The 19131-nt window shown below is 34.1% G+C and overlaps 2 protein-coding genes across 6 annotated transcripts; one reads left to right on the top strand and one right to left on the bottom strand.

The window, feature by feature from the left end:
• Positions 1-2217: 2217 nt before the first annotated feature.
• LOC6602561 (glutamate receptor ionotropic, kainate 2) lies at positions 2218-9591 on the bottom strand. 3 transcript variants are annotated; one of them, XM_026991050.1, is made up of 15 exons: positions 9447-9591; positions 9178-9316; positions 8686-9099; positions 8464-8630; positions 7808-7861; positions 7524-7688; positions 7295-7456; positions 6436-6639; positions 6136-6339; positions 5970-6074; positions 5580-5837; positions 4905-5411; positions 3658-3855; positions 2705-3095; positions 2218-2645 (listed from the first exon to the last, which is right to left on the bottom strand). In XM_026991050.1, the coding sequence occupies exons 1-15, from the start codon at positions 9450-9452 to the stop codon at positions 2368-2370; spliced, it is 3252 nt and encodes a 1083-aa protein (XP_026846851.1). In that variant the 5' UTR covers positions 9453-9591; the 3' UTR covers positions 2218-2367. The 3 variants fall into 3 exon arrangements, with proteins under 3 accessions (XP_026846851.1, XP_026846852.1, XP_026846853.1); XM_026991051.1 differs by lacking the exon at positions 5580-5837; XM_026991052.1 differs by lacking the exon at positions 4905-5411 and having other exon boundaries at positions 9447-9588.
• Positions 9592-12943: 3352 nt separating this feature from the next.
• Positions 12944-17723, top strand: LOC6602563 (osmotic avoidance abnormal protein 3). 3 transcript variants are annotated; one of them, XM_002027548.2, is made up of 7 exons: positions 12954-13057; positions 14166-14390; positions 14447-15070; positions 15157-15965; positions 16020-16224; positions 16415-16550; positions 17443-17723. In XM_002027548.2, exons 1-7 carry the CDS (start codon positions 12986-12988, stop codon positions 17577-17579), a joined length of 2208 nt encoding a protein of 735 aa, XP_002027584.2. In that variant the 5' UTR covers positions 12954-12985; the 3' UTR covers positions 17580-17723. The 3 variants fall into 3 exon arrangements, with proteins under 3 accessions (XP_026846801.1, XP_002027584.2, XP_026846799.1); XM_026990998.1 differs by having other exon boundaries at positions 13019-13057; positions 14311-14390; XM_026991000.1 differs by lacking the exons at positions 15157-15965; positions 16020-16224; positions 16415-16550; positions 17443-17723 and having other exon boundaries at positions 12944-13057; positions 14166-14250; positions 14311-14390; positions 14447-14554; positions 14637-14707.
• Positions 17724-19131: the final 1408 nt, after the last annotated feature.

Below are 19131 nucleotides of genomic sequence, written 5' to 3'. Positions count from 1 at the left end.
CATCAATATACATATATGTATGTATTGTACATACGTATGTATAGTATATAATTCATGTGCGTGCATATTAACTGATGAAGTGTTGATATGTGTGTACAAATGAAATATCTATGAAAATGTACATACATATATATTGCATATACAACAAATGTACATACTTACTATCTTGTATACAATAATAAGACAACGTTTGGAATTACCCAAATGCTTCCAAAACAAAACAATCAAAACTCAAATAGCATAGTTATGAGTGTATGAATTCAGAGTCCAGGGCTTATCATCCAGTTGCTTACAATCATAAAAATGAGAGCCAAAATAAAAGCTAAATAAAACAATTCTATAACATTAGTGACTCACACCAAAGTACCTACATGAGGATTATACAAAAAAAGTTTACTAATTAGTTGTGGAAAACATATCACGATATATAAAGTAGACAAACTTTTTTGACAAATTATACGTACGTATAAACAATATTTACATATTCATGTAAGAGGATGCGTTGACTAAAAAAATCACTACAATCAGCATTATACAATTAAAAAGGCTTGACAGGAAAAGAAGCATGAATAATGGGAAAAAGATAATACATCAGACCCATTTATTATATTATTATAATACTTATGTATGAGCAAACTTACGTACATATGTACTTTGGTTTGGTATAACGTTTTTTGGAAGATATACATACATATATGTGTGTACATACATGTTTACATTTAATTAACATATCGCACTTTACAACAAAAATATTCCCTCAATTAAAAGGCCCATAAAGTACTTACATATGTATGTACATATATTTTGTACTGTCACTTGTAAAGAGTAACAAAATACAAAAATTGTAAATTAAATATTAATAAATAATATATTATTAATATATATATTTTGGTTTTGTTATGGTAAATAAATGCTTGTACATAACCACTTATACTCATAAAAGAAATACATAAGCATGTATTATACATACATGCTTTTATTGAAATTGACAATAAATTTAATTGTGAGTTCCGTGACAATAATGACATAATTTTAACATATACATAGAAGGCATAGTATACATTTATCAATCAAAATAAATACATAGATGTATATTTTTGAATGTCAGCAATAAAATCCGTATTGCCCTTCAAAAATGTTGAATTATCTACGCATGGTTGCTGTTTTCAAAATTAAAATTAACCAAATTATTAAATGTTTAATTTAAGAATGTCTTGAGAATTGTAAAATATACTGTACATTGAATAGTAAAGAAACTAAAATAAAAAAATATATGGTACGATGAATGCTCCACACATTTTTTTTAACTTACCCTTTTTAAAACCAGTCAACAAAGTGGAAACGAATTAATTTTATTTTTAGGTTGTTTATGTTTTTAGGTATTTTGGAGTAAATACCCGCTCATAGAAAACAAGGTTATATTTAAGTCGTGTAAATGATTTTATATTCCCTGCTGTCCCTACTGAAAATTAATAACCTATTCCCACAATTCACCATCCATTTCTGGGATGGTCCGAAAATTTCTTAGTTAGTCCATCATCCTATTTGGGATTTTACTATTCCGCACGTTGAGTCGGTTGTATCGTATGGTCCATGGTCCATCCAACTGGAGCGCGGCTTGTATCATGGACATATGACGCATTGTTTAAAAATTAACTTTTTTGAAAAAATGTGTATTTCGGATGTGTACTTATTAACCCTCAATAAGTCGGACGGGCGGACAGACAGATATATCTACTTTGACGCGGCTCGATGCTGATCACGAATATATCGTATGTTTATACTTTATGGGGTTGGGAATGCTTCACATTGTCTTTGAGTATCGGGTTTAAAAACAAAATACAAAATTAAACGAAAAAAATGGCTTTTAGTTTTTTCAGTTCTAAACTAAGTATACTTATACTTCTTATACTGTAAAAGGAAGTGGGGGAACAAAATTATAACTTTTGATAGCAAATTACTTGGAATGTATGATAAATAGACCTCGGATTTTGCATATTTGCATATTTTTAAAGGATTAAGATAGAAAAATTCTGATGACTCGTACTCGCAGCACCTCCGATCCTCCGATTCCCCAGCCAAGTGCTTTTTAAATATAGTCAAAGGAAATCAATTGAACAAAAATTAATAATGAGCCCACGACTATGCTGATGAATCAAATATGCAAAATCCGAGGTCTAATGATAAAATATAACATATGCTATACAAAATGCAGTATTTTCATTGTTAATAAATCAATATATTTATTACCAAGGATAATTTTAAAGGTATTACAAAAATATCTTCTCTTTTTATTCACATGAACAAACATACACATGTATCATATAATATACGTCTATACCATTTTCCGAGGTGATAGTCCATTATTTAGTTAAAATAATTATAGTGAACTCCCGCATTTTGTGTACTTATATTACACGGCACATATGTGGGTCGGGGAGAGCATTTCAGACAATTACGTTTTCGCGGTCTATGCTTTGACTTGGATCCATGGCAGTGCATAGCAAAACGAAGCTCCTCGGCCATTTCTGAACAAAGCGATTGATTTTCCATATGTACATTTTTTTTTGAGTTCCAACAGAACTCGAAAATGGCCACAACTACTGCAAGTGCAAGACCACATAGGAGAACAACAAACACGCCACCTAAAGGGAAATGTCGTTCGATCATCACTTTTTGGAATAACAATATTAAACAAACATACCAATATTTTCAACTCCCAGTGCATTAGCCTTTGATTCTTTGCTTTTGTCATCTCTGTTGCAAACGTCCCCAGTATTTTTCCACCATTTGTCATATAATATCTGAATAATGCCTTTCTCTTGCAATTCTAAAATGGCAAGTGAAATTTTATCTCTCCACGGAGAACCCTTGGGGGTCGCAATGCCATAGCCTTTCGAATCGAGGAGGCCTCCTATTTGCGTCAAATTGCAGTCACGTTGAACAGCATAATCCAGCATTGTAGATTCCATTAAAAATGCATAGTTTCCTTCCATTACACGCTTAATTCCATCTTCGTACGTTTTAACAAAGACAGCCGCCTTTCGATTCTCCATATAACGCCACATTTTTTGATATATTCCTATTTTAGAATCCTAAAAAAAATACTTTAAGTACTTAATACAAAAATAATGGATTTGAATACAAAAACTTAATTTTAAGCAGTAGAAAGTAGATAACTTCAGTCTGCAAGTACGGGAAACTGAGGAGGTAGACATTTTTTAAAAATCATTCATCAGAGGAGATTACAACTGGTTATAGTTTCGTTACGACAACCAAACCTGCAGACAGTTAATTAACTAAATGATACCCAGCTTAAATAATTATTTTATGTACAGGGTGCGCTATATTTTATGTCGCTATATAAACATTGAATGGTTGGTTAAAGTTTTACTGAATTCACGTTTCTAAAACTTGTCTCCCAAGTTCGATTCAATTTTTACATAGTGACATAAAATTTTTCTCACCCTGTATTCAAAATCGGGACAATCTGAAAATAAGTTCCCACCGTTGGCTAACAAAAACTATAATTCAACCGGTTTTATGTTTTCGAGTACTTAACAGCTATTGTTCCGTTTTTTTATGCATGATATTATTATTTTTTTTACTGCCAAATCTACATTGTATTTTTTTTTTTATTCGATTTATAATACTTACCCTGAAAAATGTCATTGTTGATCCACCTTCCAAAGTACCATATGAAATTTCGGTTTGATCTGCCAAATCCGAAGCACTTTCTATAGGTGAAATCATCCGCTCCACAGTCAAAAATGCAGCCAAATTAGCCGTATAAGAGGATATAATAATTAAGCAAAAAAAGAACCAACATCCGCCGACGATTCTTGTAGATGTTGCCTGAGAAAGAACAAGGGATTTTAAAGGTAAATAAAAAAAAAACGCATATAGCACTATGCAAAGTATTTTTACTCCACGAACCAAACCGACTTTGCGTAATAGATTTGGTACTTTAAAAATGTTTCATGGCAAGGTTTTTTTTTGATTTCATGTTTTTTTATATTTTATTTTTATCGGTGCATTAATTAGGCGCCGTTTATAGTAATGTTTAAAACAAAAAACATTTTTTTAAATTTAAAAAATACCCTATTTCTATGAGACAAATTTGCTTTCATTCGTGGGGTAAAAAAAAAGTTCGATTTTGCTCCCAAGTGTTATTGTGTATTCCAATTTCCCCAATATCGTTTACGTTTTTACATAATAACCAATTAAAGTAACTTTTATGAAATCATCGAGAAAATTTTGTAAACTAAAATACCATATGTCTGCGTACAAAAAGGGTTTTTTTTGTAATTTTCACATAGAACATTTTGATATGCTATACTGTAATTAGTTTTATAATTCTGAATTATTTCATTGTAAAATAGTTAACATAGTTACCAATTGAAACATTAATTAAATGTTTGAATTACTGCTTTGAAAAACATTGGTGTCCAATTTGTACGCAAAACAAGTTTGAGGTATGTATATCCCTGGATTGAATAGTGACATATTTATATATTGTTGCTGTTATTGTTTAATTTTTAATTCATTTTTAAATTGTTGTGAAATTTGGAAATTTATCACGTACAAAAAGCGGCACTTTTTCAATCCGATTATAATTTTGTTGGTTAGTTTAACCGAACAACTGAAATGTGCTCATTTTTTAGGATTTTGTCTATTTTTTTTTTCCTATTATGTATTTATGTATGTACATATATGTGTATATGGGGAACATGCACGAATTAAGTCATCAGAATTACAGCATAAATAGTCAAGCTGATTAAATTAAAAGAATTTTACTTTTATGATTTCATAACATGGACTCACTTGTATAAAATAAACAGATTAAAACAATTTGCATGGTGCCTCATATGCACATTTACTTAAATATAAATCGTGGTGCATACCCTAGGATATAAATCGGAACCTTGCTGCATAAGAGCGCCGATTGCAAACCAAAAACTATTTTTTAACGTAAAGCTGTTTTGAATGCTAACTAATTCCACTGTATTATCATCCGAAGCAGCGTCGTCAACATCATTAGACGGTGCTAAGGGAAGGACGCATTGTCTTTTATTTGTCTTAGTTTCAGTTTCATTTTCAAGGCAAATTTTTGTGTTATATTGTTTGCAGTTGGCATCTAAAATAATATCTTGCTCATTTACTGACATGCCTGTCAAGTCTGATAATTCGAATTGTTCATCTGTGTGATTTGCTTTTCGAATTTTATGTAAAACATGGTCACAGGCCATTGAGCAGGCCGGTTTAGAATTTACCCATTCGATTGGTGATAATCGTGCGACTATCCAAATAGAGATTGATACAAAAATATACCCAAATGCTATATAGAACCATATTTCAATAGCAAGTGGATTCATAAACGAAAAAAACTTCGTTTGAGCTCGATCTGAAATCTGAAATACAACAATTTATACATTAATGTGTACTATGCTAAAAACGAATCCATGGGGAAATAAGCACACAAATTTTATGCATATGGCATGTAAATAATCATACATATTAACATAAATATGTTGTATATCTGCATATGTAATTTCAATTAATTTTTTTTTTATTTATACCTTTGGGTTCAGTCCTGATCCTTGTCGTAAAAATGTTCCTGTTATAAACCAAAAACTGTTTGATATGGAAAACTGATTTTCCACAATATCCGTTTCCTTGTAACATGGATGGGGGTTTTTCCACTCATATGGCGAAAATCGAGCCATCACAAATAGGGCGAAGGATACTAATATATAAGCAGCTAGCACATAAAGCCATATTTCGATTGCCAATGGGTTCATAAAGGAAAACAGCCGTGTGGGTTGACTTGTCGGCACCTATTAAATTTGGCCATATATGTGAAGTGATTATCAGGTAATTATTCTACAATGTTAAAAACTAGACATGAATTATTAGCTACATGTAATTATGTTTAAATATAGACTAGCGCAATGAAAACAAAAATGTACCTTAAATAGAATTCCAATGCCCAAGTTCATAAAAGGTTTTGTAAAGTCAATAACACTTTCCCGCGCATAGTTAATTGTCATTGACGCTACCGCTAGATCAGCACGCTGAAAATGTATGAACTTATTAGATTCAAGAAACAAATTTTAGTCAATTCGTAATACTTGCCCTTTCCATTAACTCCTGAACAATTCCATTCCAAGAATTGGTCTCCGGTATATACACCCCATACATATTATCGGGGACTAACTCGATTTTATATTGAAATCCAACTTGTTGAGCAATAGCTTTAAGAAGATCAATACAAAAGCCTTCAAACTTGACATTTCCCGTAAGATTTGTATCCTCCTTTACCATAACATATGGTCGCTCCTAAAATATATGCAATGTAACTTATGCACAGACATACGTACATAATACACTATGTACAATATTTTCATATATACACACGTATGTGGCAAAACAAACCTCTCTTGTCATAACCACTAGAGTTATATTTGCGATATTCGAGTCGTAAAATGCTGTTGGATCTGATATATTAACTCCCATATCTGATTCCCAATAACCGACCTTTTGAATTTTTTCATGCTTCAATTTTAAAATGTCAATTTTGAATTTGTTTCGACGACCTTCCACAAAATTGACATTACCAGTCAGTCCATCTATTGCAGCCTGAAAAGAAAAACAAAACAAAAAACATACAACGATGCATTTTTTGTCTTTAGATATGTATAAATATGTACATATGTATGTATATATCTACCGTCCCGGTGTGCGTTAAAGAATATTGAGCAAATGGTTTTTTGTTCGAACAAATATATATGGAATGCTTTCGTAGTTTTATTTTGTAACGAATGCGCAAATTCACAGGCCGACTATTAGATTGTCAGGTTATTCACTATAAATAGTCAGACTTGGCTCAGAGTTGCTGAGAACCTCTCGTGTAGTCTCCTTTCTTCTCCATAAAGTCTCCCTGCATAGTAGACAATACTCGCTATTTTTATATTCCCAATCCGGAAAATACAAAACATTTTACTGCGTAAATTATATCAACTAAATTTGACAACTAAACCGTCCGATTGTTCCGCGATATAAAGGACACAGTGGATCCAAAAAAAAAACAGGAAAACAGCACTAAACAAAAAAATAAGCCTAAACTAAATATGAGTTGTTAGTTCATCGTGTCTTTGTGTCTATGCAATTTTTTTTTGTTCTGATTTTCATATGTACGTTCAAATTAAGGGACATGGTGGAAAAATTTGGAAAAATAATGATACCCTTCTTTTTAAGAATCTTATTATTATTATTAATTTAATTTTGAGCTTACTGAATTTATATAGTTATACAATGAAAGACCATCATCCCAGGTTACGTCAGAGGTGCAGGATAAGTTTTTAACCGAAATTTTTGGGCTACCATCATCCAAATAAAGAAAGTGTAATCCAGTCGCAAATGCATACACCGAATCGAACATCAGCGCAGACTCAGTCTGAAAGTATTCAGACAATTGCAATTTTTCTTTTATAAACGAATTTAAACGAGTCTTTGTTTTTAACCTGTATATATGGGATTCCATTGATCATGTCCAATCCATTGTGTTGTAGCTTTTGCATTTGATCAATAACTTCCAAATATCTTTTGCTACCGACATCAACTAAACGAAACGCCGTAATATTTACGCTGTTGTATCTAAAGTCCTCTAAATCATACGTTTCCAAATCCTGTTGAATTAAATTTTTATTTGATGTTTATTTTGTTATGATACAAGATTCATATACATATATATATACATATACATATATATATACATATACAAATACATATGTATATAAATACTTACAAACGTTGTAAACATATAGTGATATCGGTGGTCATTCATTTGCAATTGTAGTATCTGAAATTTCATTAATAATTATTCAAGTCATAGCAAATATCAGAGATATATTGATATGTATTTGCATTATGTTCTTACTTTCATATATACATATATATATGTACATACAATAATATTGCCTTTAGGTCTTACAGAATTGTAGATACCTGTAACTGCACACACAATCCGCAACGATTCTTAAACTATCATTGTTTTTTAAATAAGATGGCAAAACAAAATATTGGAAAAATACAACTTTTCAAATCATATTTTTTTATTAGCTGATCTGAATTATTATTTTTTTAATTTGTATTACTGCAGCAAAGAAAACTAATAAGTTATAGAGTTCGGAACCTTATATGGGTCAAAAAAATAAATCTTAAAACGAGGCGATATTTAATCTAATTCAACTTTGGTTGTTTTTCCGAACATATTTTAATATTTTTCTTCATAGATACCTACAATTTGATCCCACTTGGATTACTGTTTGTGAATTTTTGCAATGTATAAAATCATTCAAAATTCCCCAAATAGCACTATAGTGCTACATTTACATGTACATGTACATGTACATATGTATATATGTATGTATGTTTAAATCAAATCACAAATATTTTTCGTACGGATCTGAAAAATTTTTTTATATTCGATGGACTTGTGTCAACTATTATTTTGTAAATTTCCTTTTGGCGAATGGCGCGTAGAACTTGACGGTAGGTCTCCGGACTAGCTTGCCTTATATACATTTCGGTTTTCATCTCATTCGAGGAGTGCATCAAATTAAAAAGTCCTAAATAAAAAAGTTCAATGTTAAACTGTAGCACTTAAAATATAATACTAATTACCATAATCTTCTTCGTAAATTATGGCGACTTTTGTCCAATTTAGGTATACCATTAAGTCCCTATATGCTAATGTTAGAACATTGTGAGATGGATATAAATTGACTGAAAACTCTTTGGAATTCATTTCAAGGTCAATGCGAACTTCTATGTGGGGAATGTCATACGCTTCGCATATAGATTGTACATGACCAGCAAGCAATGGGTCTGTTGGACCAAAAATCGCTTGAACTCCAGCCTCCAATTGTCGGCAAACCTTTTTTGTTGTCCGAAAAGAGTCATCGCGCGGAACATATTCAATGTCATATATAAGTTGAGTGTTGGGTAAAAGAGACTTTTCCCTGTTGATGCGGTATATTGCGTACTTAAATGCAGATTCGATACTGCTCTCACGTTCATCTTCTGTAAATATTGCACCTTTGGCAATGCAGATAGCAAAAATATTAATTGATGGTTCATTCACGTGATAGCGTTATAAATGTGAGGTGAACTTACCTAATCGAATTACTGGTGGTAGAGCATTGGCAATGAAAACCATTGATAATAATATATATACAAAACATAGTCTGGTAAAATTACTGTCGTTGATTTTCGTTTCGTTAATAACTATTTCCCATTTGTATCGTTGTCGTACCTTACAAAAGCAATAAAACATGATTTGCAAATTGTGTCTTACATTGCAGTCATAACATGAATCTGAACCACATGGAAATGGAAGTAGAACAGACTGCAATTCAAAAAAAAATCATTGCTTTTTATATTACCATCATTCGAATCGATTAACTTTGTTTTGGTGTTATTTCTTTATCATTAAAAACTTTATTGATTTCACGTAAATACAACACGATAAATTTATCAGCAAAAATACATAAATAAAAGTCAGTTTTTGGCCACAAGCTCAATGTTTTTCACCCCCACATTTGTTCGCCTGCCGCCTGTCCTCTGAAGCGCGTGCGTCAAATTTGAAACCTCTGTCAGAACCTCAAAGTAAAACGAGGGGGAACGTTGTGAGTTGCTGCGGACACCGCAACTCTAGAGTTATACCCGATACTAAGTCAGTATGGCTCTCCTCCGGCAGAGGCCGCTAATATTAAACGACACGACAAAGAGTGCGTGCGAGAGAGACAGAAAATCAGTCTGAGCGTGACGTCACGCGCTGCGTAGCCACTGCAAATTGATTTGTTTAATTTGGCTATAAAAATTATCTGATCTGATCCAGATTCAGCAATCTGATAGATATGGTCGGTATCTATGATTCTGCGTTTTTAGTTTTCTCAAATCTGCAATATTGTGGATGCAACAGATTTTCGTCCTTTGTGGGGGCGGAAGGGGGTGGGGCGAAATTTTGAGATAAAGGTTTTATAGTGAGATCTAACAGAAGTGCGGATACCAAATTTGGTTACTCTAGCTTTAATAGTCTCTGAGATTTGTGAATATCCCCAGATTTGCATCCTTTGCGGGGGCGGAAGGGGGTGTGGCGAAATTTTGAAACAAACTCGTCTCGGTCCGATATATTAGGAGTGTGGATACCAAATTTGGTTGCTCTAGCTTTTATAGTCTCTGAGATCTAGGCGCTAATGTTTTACTCTAAGCAAAGCCGCCTATGCTACCTGTGTGTTAGAGAGAGACAGGGCGAGAAAAAATGAAATTGTTTTCTTGATGGTGGCTATAATAGTAATACGATCCAATTCAGATTCTGCAGTCTAAAAGATATGGTCATTCTCTACGATTCTGCGTTTTTTGTTTTCTCGTATCTTTAAAATTGTGGATGCCACAGATTTTCGCCCTTTGTGGGGGCGGAAGTGGGCGGGGCAAAGTTTTGAAATATTTTTGTAGCAGTGACATATCACAGAAGTCTGGATCCAAAACATCGTTGCTCTAGCTCTTATAGTCTTTGAGCATTAGGCGCTGAAGGGGACGGACAGACGGACAGACGGACGGACGGACAGACGGACAGACAGACATGGCTCAATCGACTCGGCTATTGATGCTGATCAAGAATATATATACTTTATGGGGTCGGAAACGATTCCTTCTGGACGTTACACACATCCACTTTTACCACAAATCTAATATACCCCAATACTCATTTTGAGTATCGGGTATAAAAAGCTAATTTCGAGAAAAATATGCTAAAATGGCTATAACTGAAGTAACCGGTACAAATTCATATCTATAAACTTTTACGTTTTACGTTTTAAAAAAATTAAACTGTACAACAGAATGAAAACTATAATACGAGACAAAAATTAAATGGTAAGCATAGAGGAGTGGAACACTTATTATACATTATATTATACTTATAATTAACCAAATACCCTAAAATGTTTTAAAAAACCTTTCGTAGGATTTTTTGTTCGTGTCCATAAATTAAAAGAGCCGGGATACATTTATATGAGCTTTGTACATTTATAAAATTTTATAGGAAAAATTTATAAGCAATTCCACTTTTAAGGAGCGGGAACGTTGTGAGTCGCAGCTACGGCCGCGACTCTTCATTTATACCAGATACTCAGTCAGTTTGGCTCACCTCCGCCAGAGGACGCACACATTGCACTACGAAGAGTGTGTTAGAGAGAGACAGAAAATGAGTAAGCGCGTGGACGGCGTGGCGTAGCAGCTGAAAATGGACTTGTTTCTTCTGGCTATAATAATAATCCGATCTGATCCAGATTCATCAACCGGGTAGATATGGTCGTTTCCTATAATTCTGAGTTTTTAGTTTTCCCTTCAAAGTACTAAGTCTGTATGGCTCTCCTCCGGCAGACGCCGCTAATATTAAACGACACGACAAAGAGTGCGAGCGAGAGAGACAGAAAATCAGTCTGAGCGGGACGTCGGGCGCTTCGTAGCCAGTTCAAATTGATTTGTTCCTTTTGGCTATAAAAATTATCTGATCTGATCCAGATTCAGCAATTATCTATAATTCTGCGTTTTTAGTTTTCTCGAATCTGCAATATTGTGGATGCAACAGATTTTCGTCCTTTATGGGGGCGGAAGGGGGTAAGGCGAAATTTTGAGATATACGTTTTATAGTGACATCTTAAAGGTACTTAAAGGTGTGTGTACCAAATTTGGTTACTCTAGCCTTAATAGTCTCTGAGATTTGTGGATGCCCCAGATTTTCGTCCTTTGCGGGGGCGGAAGGGGGTGTGGCGAAATTTTGACACAAAATGGTCAAGGTCCGATATCACAGGAGTGTGGATACCAAATTTGGTTGCTCTGGCTCTTATAGGTTCTGAGATCCTTGAACTCATATTTTGCAATTGGCAAAACCGACCATGAAACCTGTGTGTTAGAGAGAGACAGAGCGAGAAAGAGTGAAATTGTTTTCTTGATTCTGGCTATAATAATTATACGATCTGGTTCACATTTTGCACTCTAGAAGATATAGTCATCTTCTACGATTCTGCGTTTTTAGTTTTCTCGAATCTGCAATATTGTGAATGCAACAGATTTTCGCCCTTTGTGGGGGCGGAAGTGGGCGGGGTAAAGTTTTGAAATATTCTTGTAGCAGTGACATATCACAGAAGTCTGGATCAAAACATCGTTGCTCTAGCTCTTATAGTCTTTGAGCACTAGGCGATGAAGGGGATGGACAGACGGACGGACAGACGGACAGACAGACAGACGTATTAAATTAATACGATCTGGTTCAGATTCTGCAGATTCTAGAAGATATTGTCATTCTCTACGATTCTACGCTTTAGTTTCGCGAATATTTTTAGAGGGGTCACTAACGCTTCCATCTGGACTTTACACACATCCATTTTCACCACAAATCTAATATACCCCTATACCCCTATAAAAACTAAAGACTGATTCAGTTCGGGGCGGATTACAGAAAATCAGCAAGTTTTAATAGCCTGTTCAATAAGGATAATTCCAGGGAACCACATCTATTTTGTGTGTTTTTTTAGACCGGTCACATAATAAAGGATGGGTCAAAAATATTTTATGGTAGATTTATGATGTGGGTCTGCCGATTTTTTATGACAATTTTGAGTTTATTTGTATAAATCAACTGTTTGCCCTAGTGACTGTTTGGCAATAAAATGTTCTCTTAAATTTCTTTTTCGGCTGAAGCTAAGCCAGTGTTTAAAATAAGGTTGGCTTCTAGAAAAGTACATATGTATGTATATATGTATGTATGTAATTACATCAGACTGCCACAACAACGAAGTTGCGGTTACCTTTCTAGTATATGTAACCTGTAGTATATATGTACATATTCACGTGTTGTATAATATAATTTTATTCTGGGGATTGGACGCGCCATTAGTAGTTTGACTATCGAGCGAAAATGAGTGAAAATGTAAAAGTTGTGGTGCGTTGTCGCCCTTTGAACCGAAAAGAAAATGAAAGTAAATGTGAAGTAAGTTCAGTTAAATAATATTAATTCTAACAAAACTTTTAAAGTAAATGCAGACCCAAAATTATTATGGATTTTTTATTGAATCTTATTAATTACATTACTAATTTTTTATTATTTAGGTATTTACAATACATATGTATGTATGTACATATGAATGCATGTAAAATACCCAAAAGACGAAATAACAGGAATAGCTGTTAAAAAAACAAAACAAAAATCAATACAGAAAAAATATGTATGATATCAACCTTAAGTAGTTGAAAATCAATATATTGAAAAATCGGTTTTGGACTGACAAGTTTTGAAACAAGCCTTCTCCAGCCTCTTTCGGCGTTGAAAAAACGTTGACCACTCAAATTTTTGGAAACAAAAATAATTCAATAGATTTCAGGATATGTCTGCAAGGAAGATGATTCCTTGATTCCAAAGTATGGGTGGATAAAAAAATGTGTTGAGTGGTTCTATGTCTGAGAGCTCGGATTGTGGTAGTAAAGTACAATCCGTATTTGAAGATTGGCTTGCCTCAATTCTCTAAAATCTTCCGCTCAAAAAATGGTTGTGTACCAGTCAGAATTGTTCATCCCACTTTTTTCTATCGAAAAAGTTAACTTTTTTGGTTTTGACAATATTAAAAAAAAAAAAAAAGATTTGCCTTGAAAACTTTTTTGGCATTTGATTCGCTTCTAAACAATCATATCGTCAATTGTGGCTCTGTTTCCGGTGAAAGTTAAGAAGTTCATGATTCAACCCAGTTAAAATGATAAAAAAAATTGCTTAAGTAACCGTGGCTGTATTTGATTACAATTTCTTCGTATTAATTGACGAGAGCTTTTTTTTGCGCGACTGTAAAATTATTCTGTATCACAGAAGAGGATACATGATTCAAGATTGTTCTTGACGGTCAACTGTTCATGCAATAGTGGTCCTTATAATGCCGAAAGACGCCTTCACATCATGGTATGACGATACATATAACACTATACTCTTTAAACTCCAGAATGAAAAAACTGAGTGTGTATAGGCAGAATAAAGAACGACAAAATTTTTACCGAGCTAATTGAAAAAATTTAATTTATACACATTTTATTATTTATTTGGTTTTCTACAGAACATTGTTGAAATTAATGAATACGCAATATCTGTGCTTAATCCGTCAGCCCGTAATAGTCAAAAAAAAATGTTCACCTTCGATAGTGTGTACGACATGATCTCAAAAACTGAAGTTATTTATAACGAAATGTGCTATTCTTTAGTGGAGAGCACGTTAGATGGATACAATGGCACGATATTTGCCTATGGCCAGACAGGATGTGGCAAAACACATACGATGCAGGTAAAGGAATTTTATTTTGTTGTTGCTGAAGTAATAATTTTGTATCTCTTTAAAAGGGCGATGGTAGCGCTAAAGATGGTTATAATTGCGGAATAATACCCAGATGCTTTGAACATATTTTTGAAACAATATCTATGGCCACTAATATTAGGTATTTGGCTTTAGTAAGTTATTTGGAAATTTACAATGAAAATATTCGAGATTTATTGTCTGATTCTACGGGTATTATGAATCATCCGCTCAAAGAAATGCCAGGCGTGGGAGTGACAGTGCCAACTTTAACTACACAACCAGTAATAAATGCAAAACAATGCTATTATTGGCTCAAATTAGGCAACAAAAACCGTGTTACAGCTACTACTCTAATGAATGAACAAAGCTCCCGCTCGCACACTATATTTACAATAAGTTTGGAGCAATTTCAAGGACCTTCTTCCTCATCAGTATCGAGCATTGCATCGGGGGATATAATGGGAGGAATTCGTCGCGGAAAATTAAGTTTGGTTGATTTGGCAGGTTCAGAAAGACAGCGTAAGACTGGAGCTCAGGGTTCGCGATTTAAAGAGGCTACAAAAATTAATTTGTCGCTTTCTGCTTTGGGAAACGTAATTTCATCATTGGTCGATAGTAAATCAAAACATGTACCATATAGGGATTCAAAACTTACACGACTGCTGCAGGTAAATACACAAAATAAATAAAAACATAACGCATGTAATTTTTTTATTATATAATGTAATATATATATATATATATACATATATAGGACTCTTTAGGAGGCAATACAAAAACTCTCATGATATCATGTATTTCACCAGCAGACTCAAACTACGACGAGACTCTATCCACACTGCGTTACGCTAGCAGGGCAAAGAATATTTCAAATAAACCAAAAATTAACGAAGATCCAAAAGATGCTCAACTTCGTCAGTATCAAAGTGAAATATTACATTTAAAAAGAATGCTCGAAGAATCCGAACAAAAAATATTCCGTAGAAAAGATAAAGATAACAATATAATACAATTATCTCATATAAATTCTGATTTGCAAAGTCCAAGTGCAGACTTGTACATTGCCAATATGAATTTCCCGACACCAAAACCTGAAATAGACTACCTATCTCAGCTAAATAAACCAAAGGTTTCCGAATCAAGTGATGAGCTGCAACTACAAGCACGAAATCGTATCGATTTTATTAAACGCACATTGATTGGAGGTGAACGTGCTAATGATTTGCAGCTAAGGGAACGGCATCGAGTACGAAAAATAGCAGCACAACGCCACTTGAGCGCCATTGCCAACGCATTAAGTAGAGTCGAAAGCGAGGATCGAGACCTTTTACAAGGTCATTATGCCAGTATTACACAGGAAATAAACATAAAAAATGAGCATATTAGAATCTGCAGACAAAAAATTAAAATGCTTGAAAGAGAAGTTGCTGATTTAAACTCCGAGTTTCAACTAGATCGAGAGGACTATTTAGATGAAATTCGAAATCTCGGACGTAATATAAAATTTTTTCAACAACTATTTAGTAAAGTTCAACCTATTCTTCGAAGAAACGGAAAAAATTGGTAACAATCCACATTTTTGGTATACAACTAACACATAAATTAATTTTCTACTAGGTGTCCCACCGTTATTTTAGAAAATTCATTTTGGAATGATGATCTTAAAGTTTGGAGGATTCCGGACACAGATACCTTAAAGCTACCACCGGCTCATCTGATACCTGATTTTCAGCGAATCAATAGCTCAGGAATAGGGGATATTAAAAACTCAAAATATATTGAAAAAAACACCAATATCGCCAGTGTGAAAAATGACGAAAAGGTAACAATGTTCACAGTGGTATGCTTATACATATATACAAATGTACATATGTATATATGTATGTAGGTGCATTATACTAAAATATATACACTATAAATTGTTCCTTTTATTTTGCTTTTGTTTACTTCGTTATCTAAAAATACTTCATACTATTTTATAGCTATGTATTAATCATTTTTGTTTTATGAAGGACTCGGATAACTCAGACATAGCCAAAGAAACGTATAATGTAAATATACTTCAAAATTACTTTCGGTCAACCCGTCAAAAAAATATGGACTATGAACCCAGTACAAATCGGACTAAGAAGTTTTATGCTGAAACAGGTATTTAAATAACCGGTTTAATTTTATGGTTTTTTTTTATGTTCTATTTACAAGGTGTGCCATCTTTCAGTACAGTATGTGAACATTGGCGGCGACTGCAACTCTAAATTTATACCCATTTATACATAACATTTCGTTGCTCTAGCTCTTAGTCTTTGAGAACTAGGCGCTCATAGGGACGGACAAACGGACAGACAGACAGGGCTCAATGGACTCGACTATTGATGCTGATCCATAATATATATACTTTATGGGGTCGGAAACGATTCGGAGTCGGACGTTACACACATCCATTTAATCAAGCGTTCTGAGTGGCTAGTCAATATCGCCTCTTTTTAACAGACGTGCTGGGAATTTTCGTTGACCTGTTTGGAATATTTAGCCGTATTCCACATGACGTGGATGATCTTTCCTCAAAATTTGTTGTGTTAATTGCACTTTATACGGAAAAAAATGTATATCAACCTTCAAAATACGGCGCATTGTGGTTTTAGTGACGCCACTTTTGGGTCGTGGGCAACGCACTTCCTCACTGCTTCAACAAGTTCATTGGAACGTCTTGGTCGTTGACGATCAAACAAATTCGACGCCAAACGACGAATAGTTTTGTCAGTCCATGTTTGCCGCAATACTTTTGCGATATAGATGATATAGATTTTCGATGTAGAGCTTCACTATTTCAGCGGGTTCTTTTCTTGTAAAGCTATCCATGGCTAAAATTTTAATGAATTGAAGTTTCGAAAACATCTATGTTGAAATCTATCGATTGGTAAATGGCAAAGCTATTCGATGTTTACATACTTAATTAATGTAATTTAAGATTAAGTTTAAGGCCTAAGGTTATTAGAATACATCAGAAATTAATCTGTAATCCGTTCTACTCTTTTCACAGATATTATGTCAACCAAAACTAACATTCCTATGGCAACTCAACTTAAAAAACTTGTGTATCCTGTAAAAGAGACAACAGATCACCCTGATCTTTCAAAAATTGATAACCGCTTGGGACAGGAAAAAATAATAAATTAAGAAATTTCTCTTTAAATTGTAAATATGACTACTTGTCAATTCTTGTCACAGATAATCAAAATTTACATTAATTTATGCGGCTGTTGCTAAGTTTTAAGCATTGTCAATCAACCTCAAACATTCTTTACCTTACATAATTCGAAATAAAATAGTCAAAAAAGTTAATTCATTCATGTAGATCATATAAACCCGATACTTAGTCAGTATGGCTCTACTTCGGCAGACGCCGCTAATATTAAACGACACGACAAAGAGTGCGTGCGAAAGATACAGAAAATTATTCTGAGCGTGTTGTCGGGCGCTGCGTGGCCACTGAATATTGTTTTTTTTCTTCTCGGCTATAAAAATTATCCGATCTGATCCAAATTCAGCAACTGGATAGTTATGGTCATTCTCTATGATTCTGCGTTTTTATTTTTCTCGAATCTGCAATATTGTAGATGCAACAGATTTTCGCCCTTTGTGGGGGCGGAAGTGGGCGGGGCAAAGTTTTGAAATATTCTTGTAGCAGTGACCTATCACAGAAGTCTGGATCCAAAACATCGTTGCTCTAGCTCTTATAGTCTTTGAGCACTAGGCGCTTAAGGGGACGGACAGACGGACGGACGGACGGACAGACGGACAGACAGACATGGCTCAATCGACTCGGCTATTGATGCTGATCAAGAATATATGTATATACTTTATGGGGTCGGAAATGATTCCTTCTGGACGTTACACACATCCACTTTTACCACAAATCTAATATACCCCAATACTCATTTTGAGTATCGGGTATAAAAACTTAATGTGTGTCGTCGGCGCTACTTAGTAACTGCAAATTGATTTGTTCCTTTTGGCTATACAAATTATCTGATCTGATCTAGACTCAGCAATCTGATAGATATGGTAAATTATCTATGATTTTAGTTTTCTCGAATCTTTAAAATTGTGGATGTCACAAAATTTCGTTTTTTGCGGGAGCGGTTGGCAAAATTTTGAAAGAAACTTGTCAAGGTCCGATATCACAGGAGTATATCAAATTTTCAAATTGGTTTGCAGACGGATGTAGTTTTTACGGACTTCAGCAAGGCATTCGATTCTGTGAACCATGCTCTGCTTATTCACAAGCTCTCTTTATTAGGGTTCCCAACGAATCTTCTAGATTGGATTTTGTCCTATCTCTCTAACCGTACTCAACGTGTTTTGTTTTCTAACGTGTTGTCAAATACTGTTAATGTTACTTCAGGTGTGCCACAGGGAAGTCATCTGGGCCCGCTTCTGTTTATTTTATTTGTGAATGACCTTCCTCAAGTTATAACATACTCTACTACACTAATGTATGCTGATGATGTCAAAATCTGTCTTTCTTACTCTGATTGGTATTTGCACACACGCCTTCAACTTGATCTAAGTGAACTACTATTGTGGTGTTCAACTAATCTTCTTTTTCTGAACCTTTCCAAATGCAAACTTATGACATTTTACCGTCGCGCTCCTCATTTTGTCCCATATGTTCTAGGAAATCATGTCCTTGAGCGAATTTCGAGTTCAAATGACCTCGGAGTCCTTT

The sequence above is a fragment of the Drosophila persimilis genome, unplaced genomic scaffold (assembly GCF_003286085.1).
Source record: "Drosophila persimilis strain 14011-0111.01,24,50 unplaced genomic scaffold, DperRS2 tig00000652-arrow-arrow-pilon, whole genome shotgun sequence".
Classification (NCBI taxonomy): Eukaryota; Metazoa; Arthropoda; class Insecta; order Diptera; family Drosophilidae; genus Drosophila; species Drosophila persimilis.
Note: the sequence above shows the minus strand (reverse complement) of the source record. Positions and strands in the feature narration are given on the sequence as shown.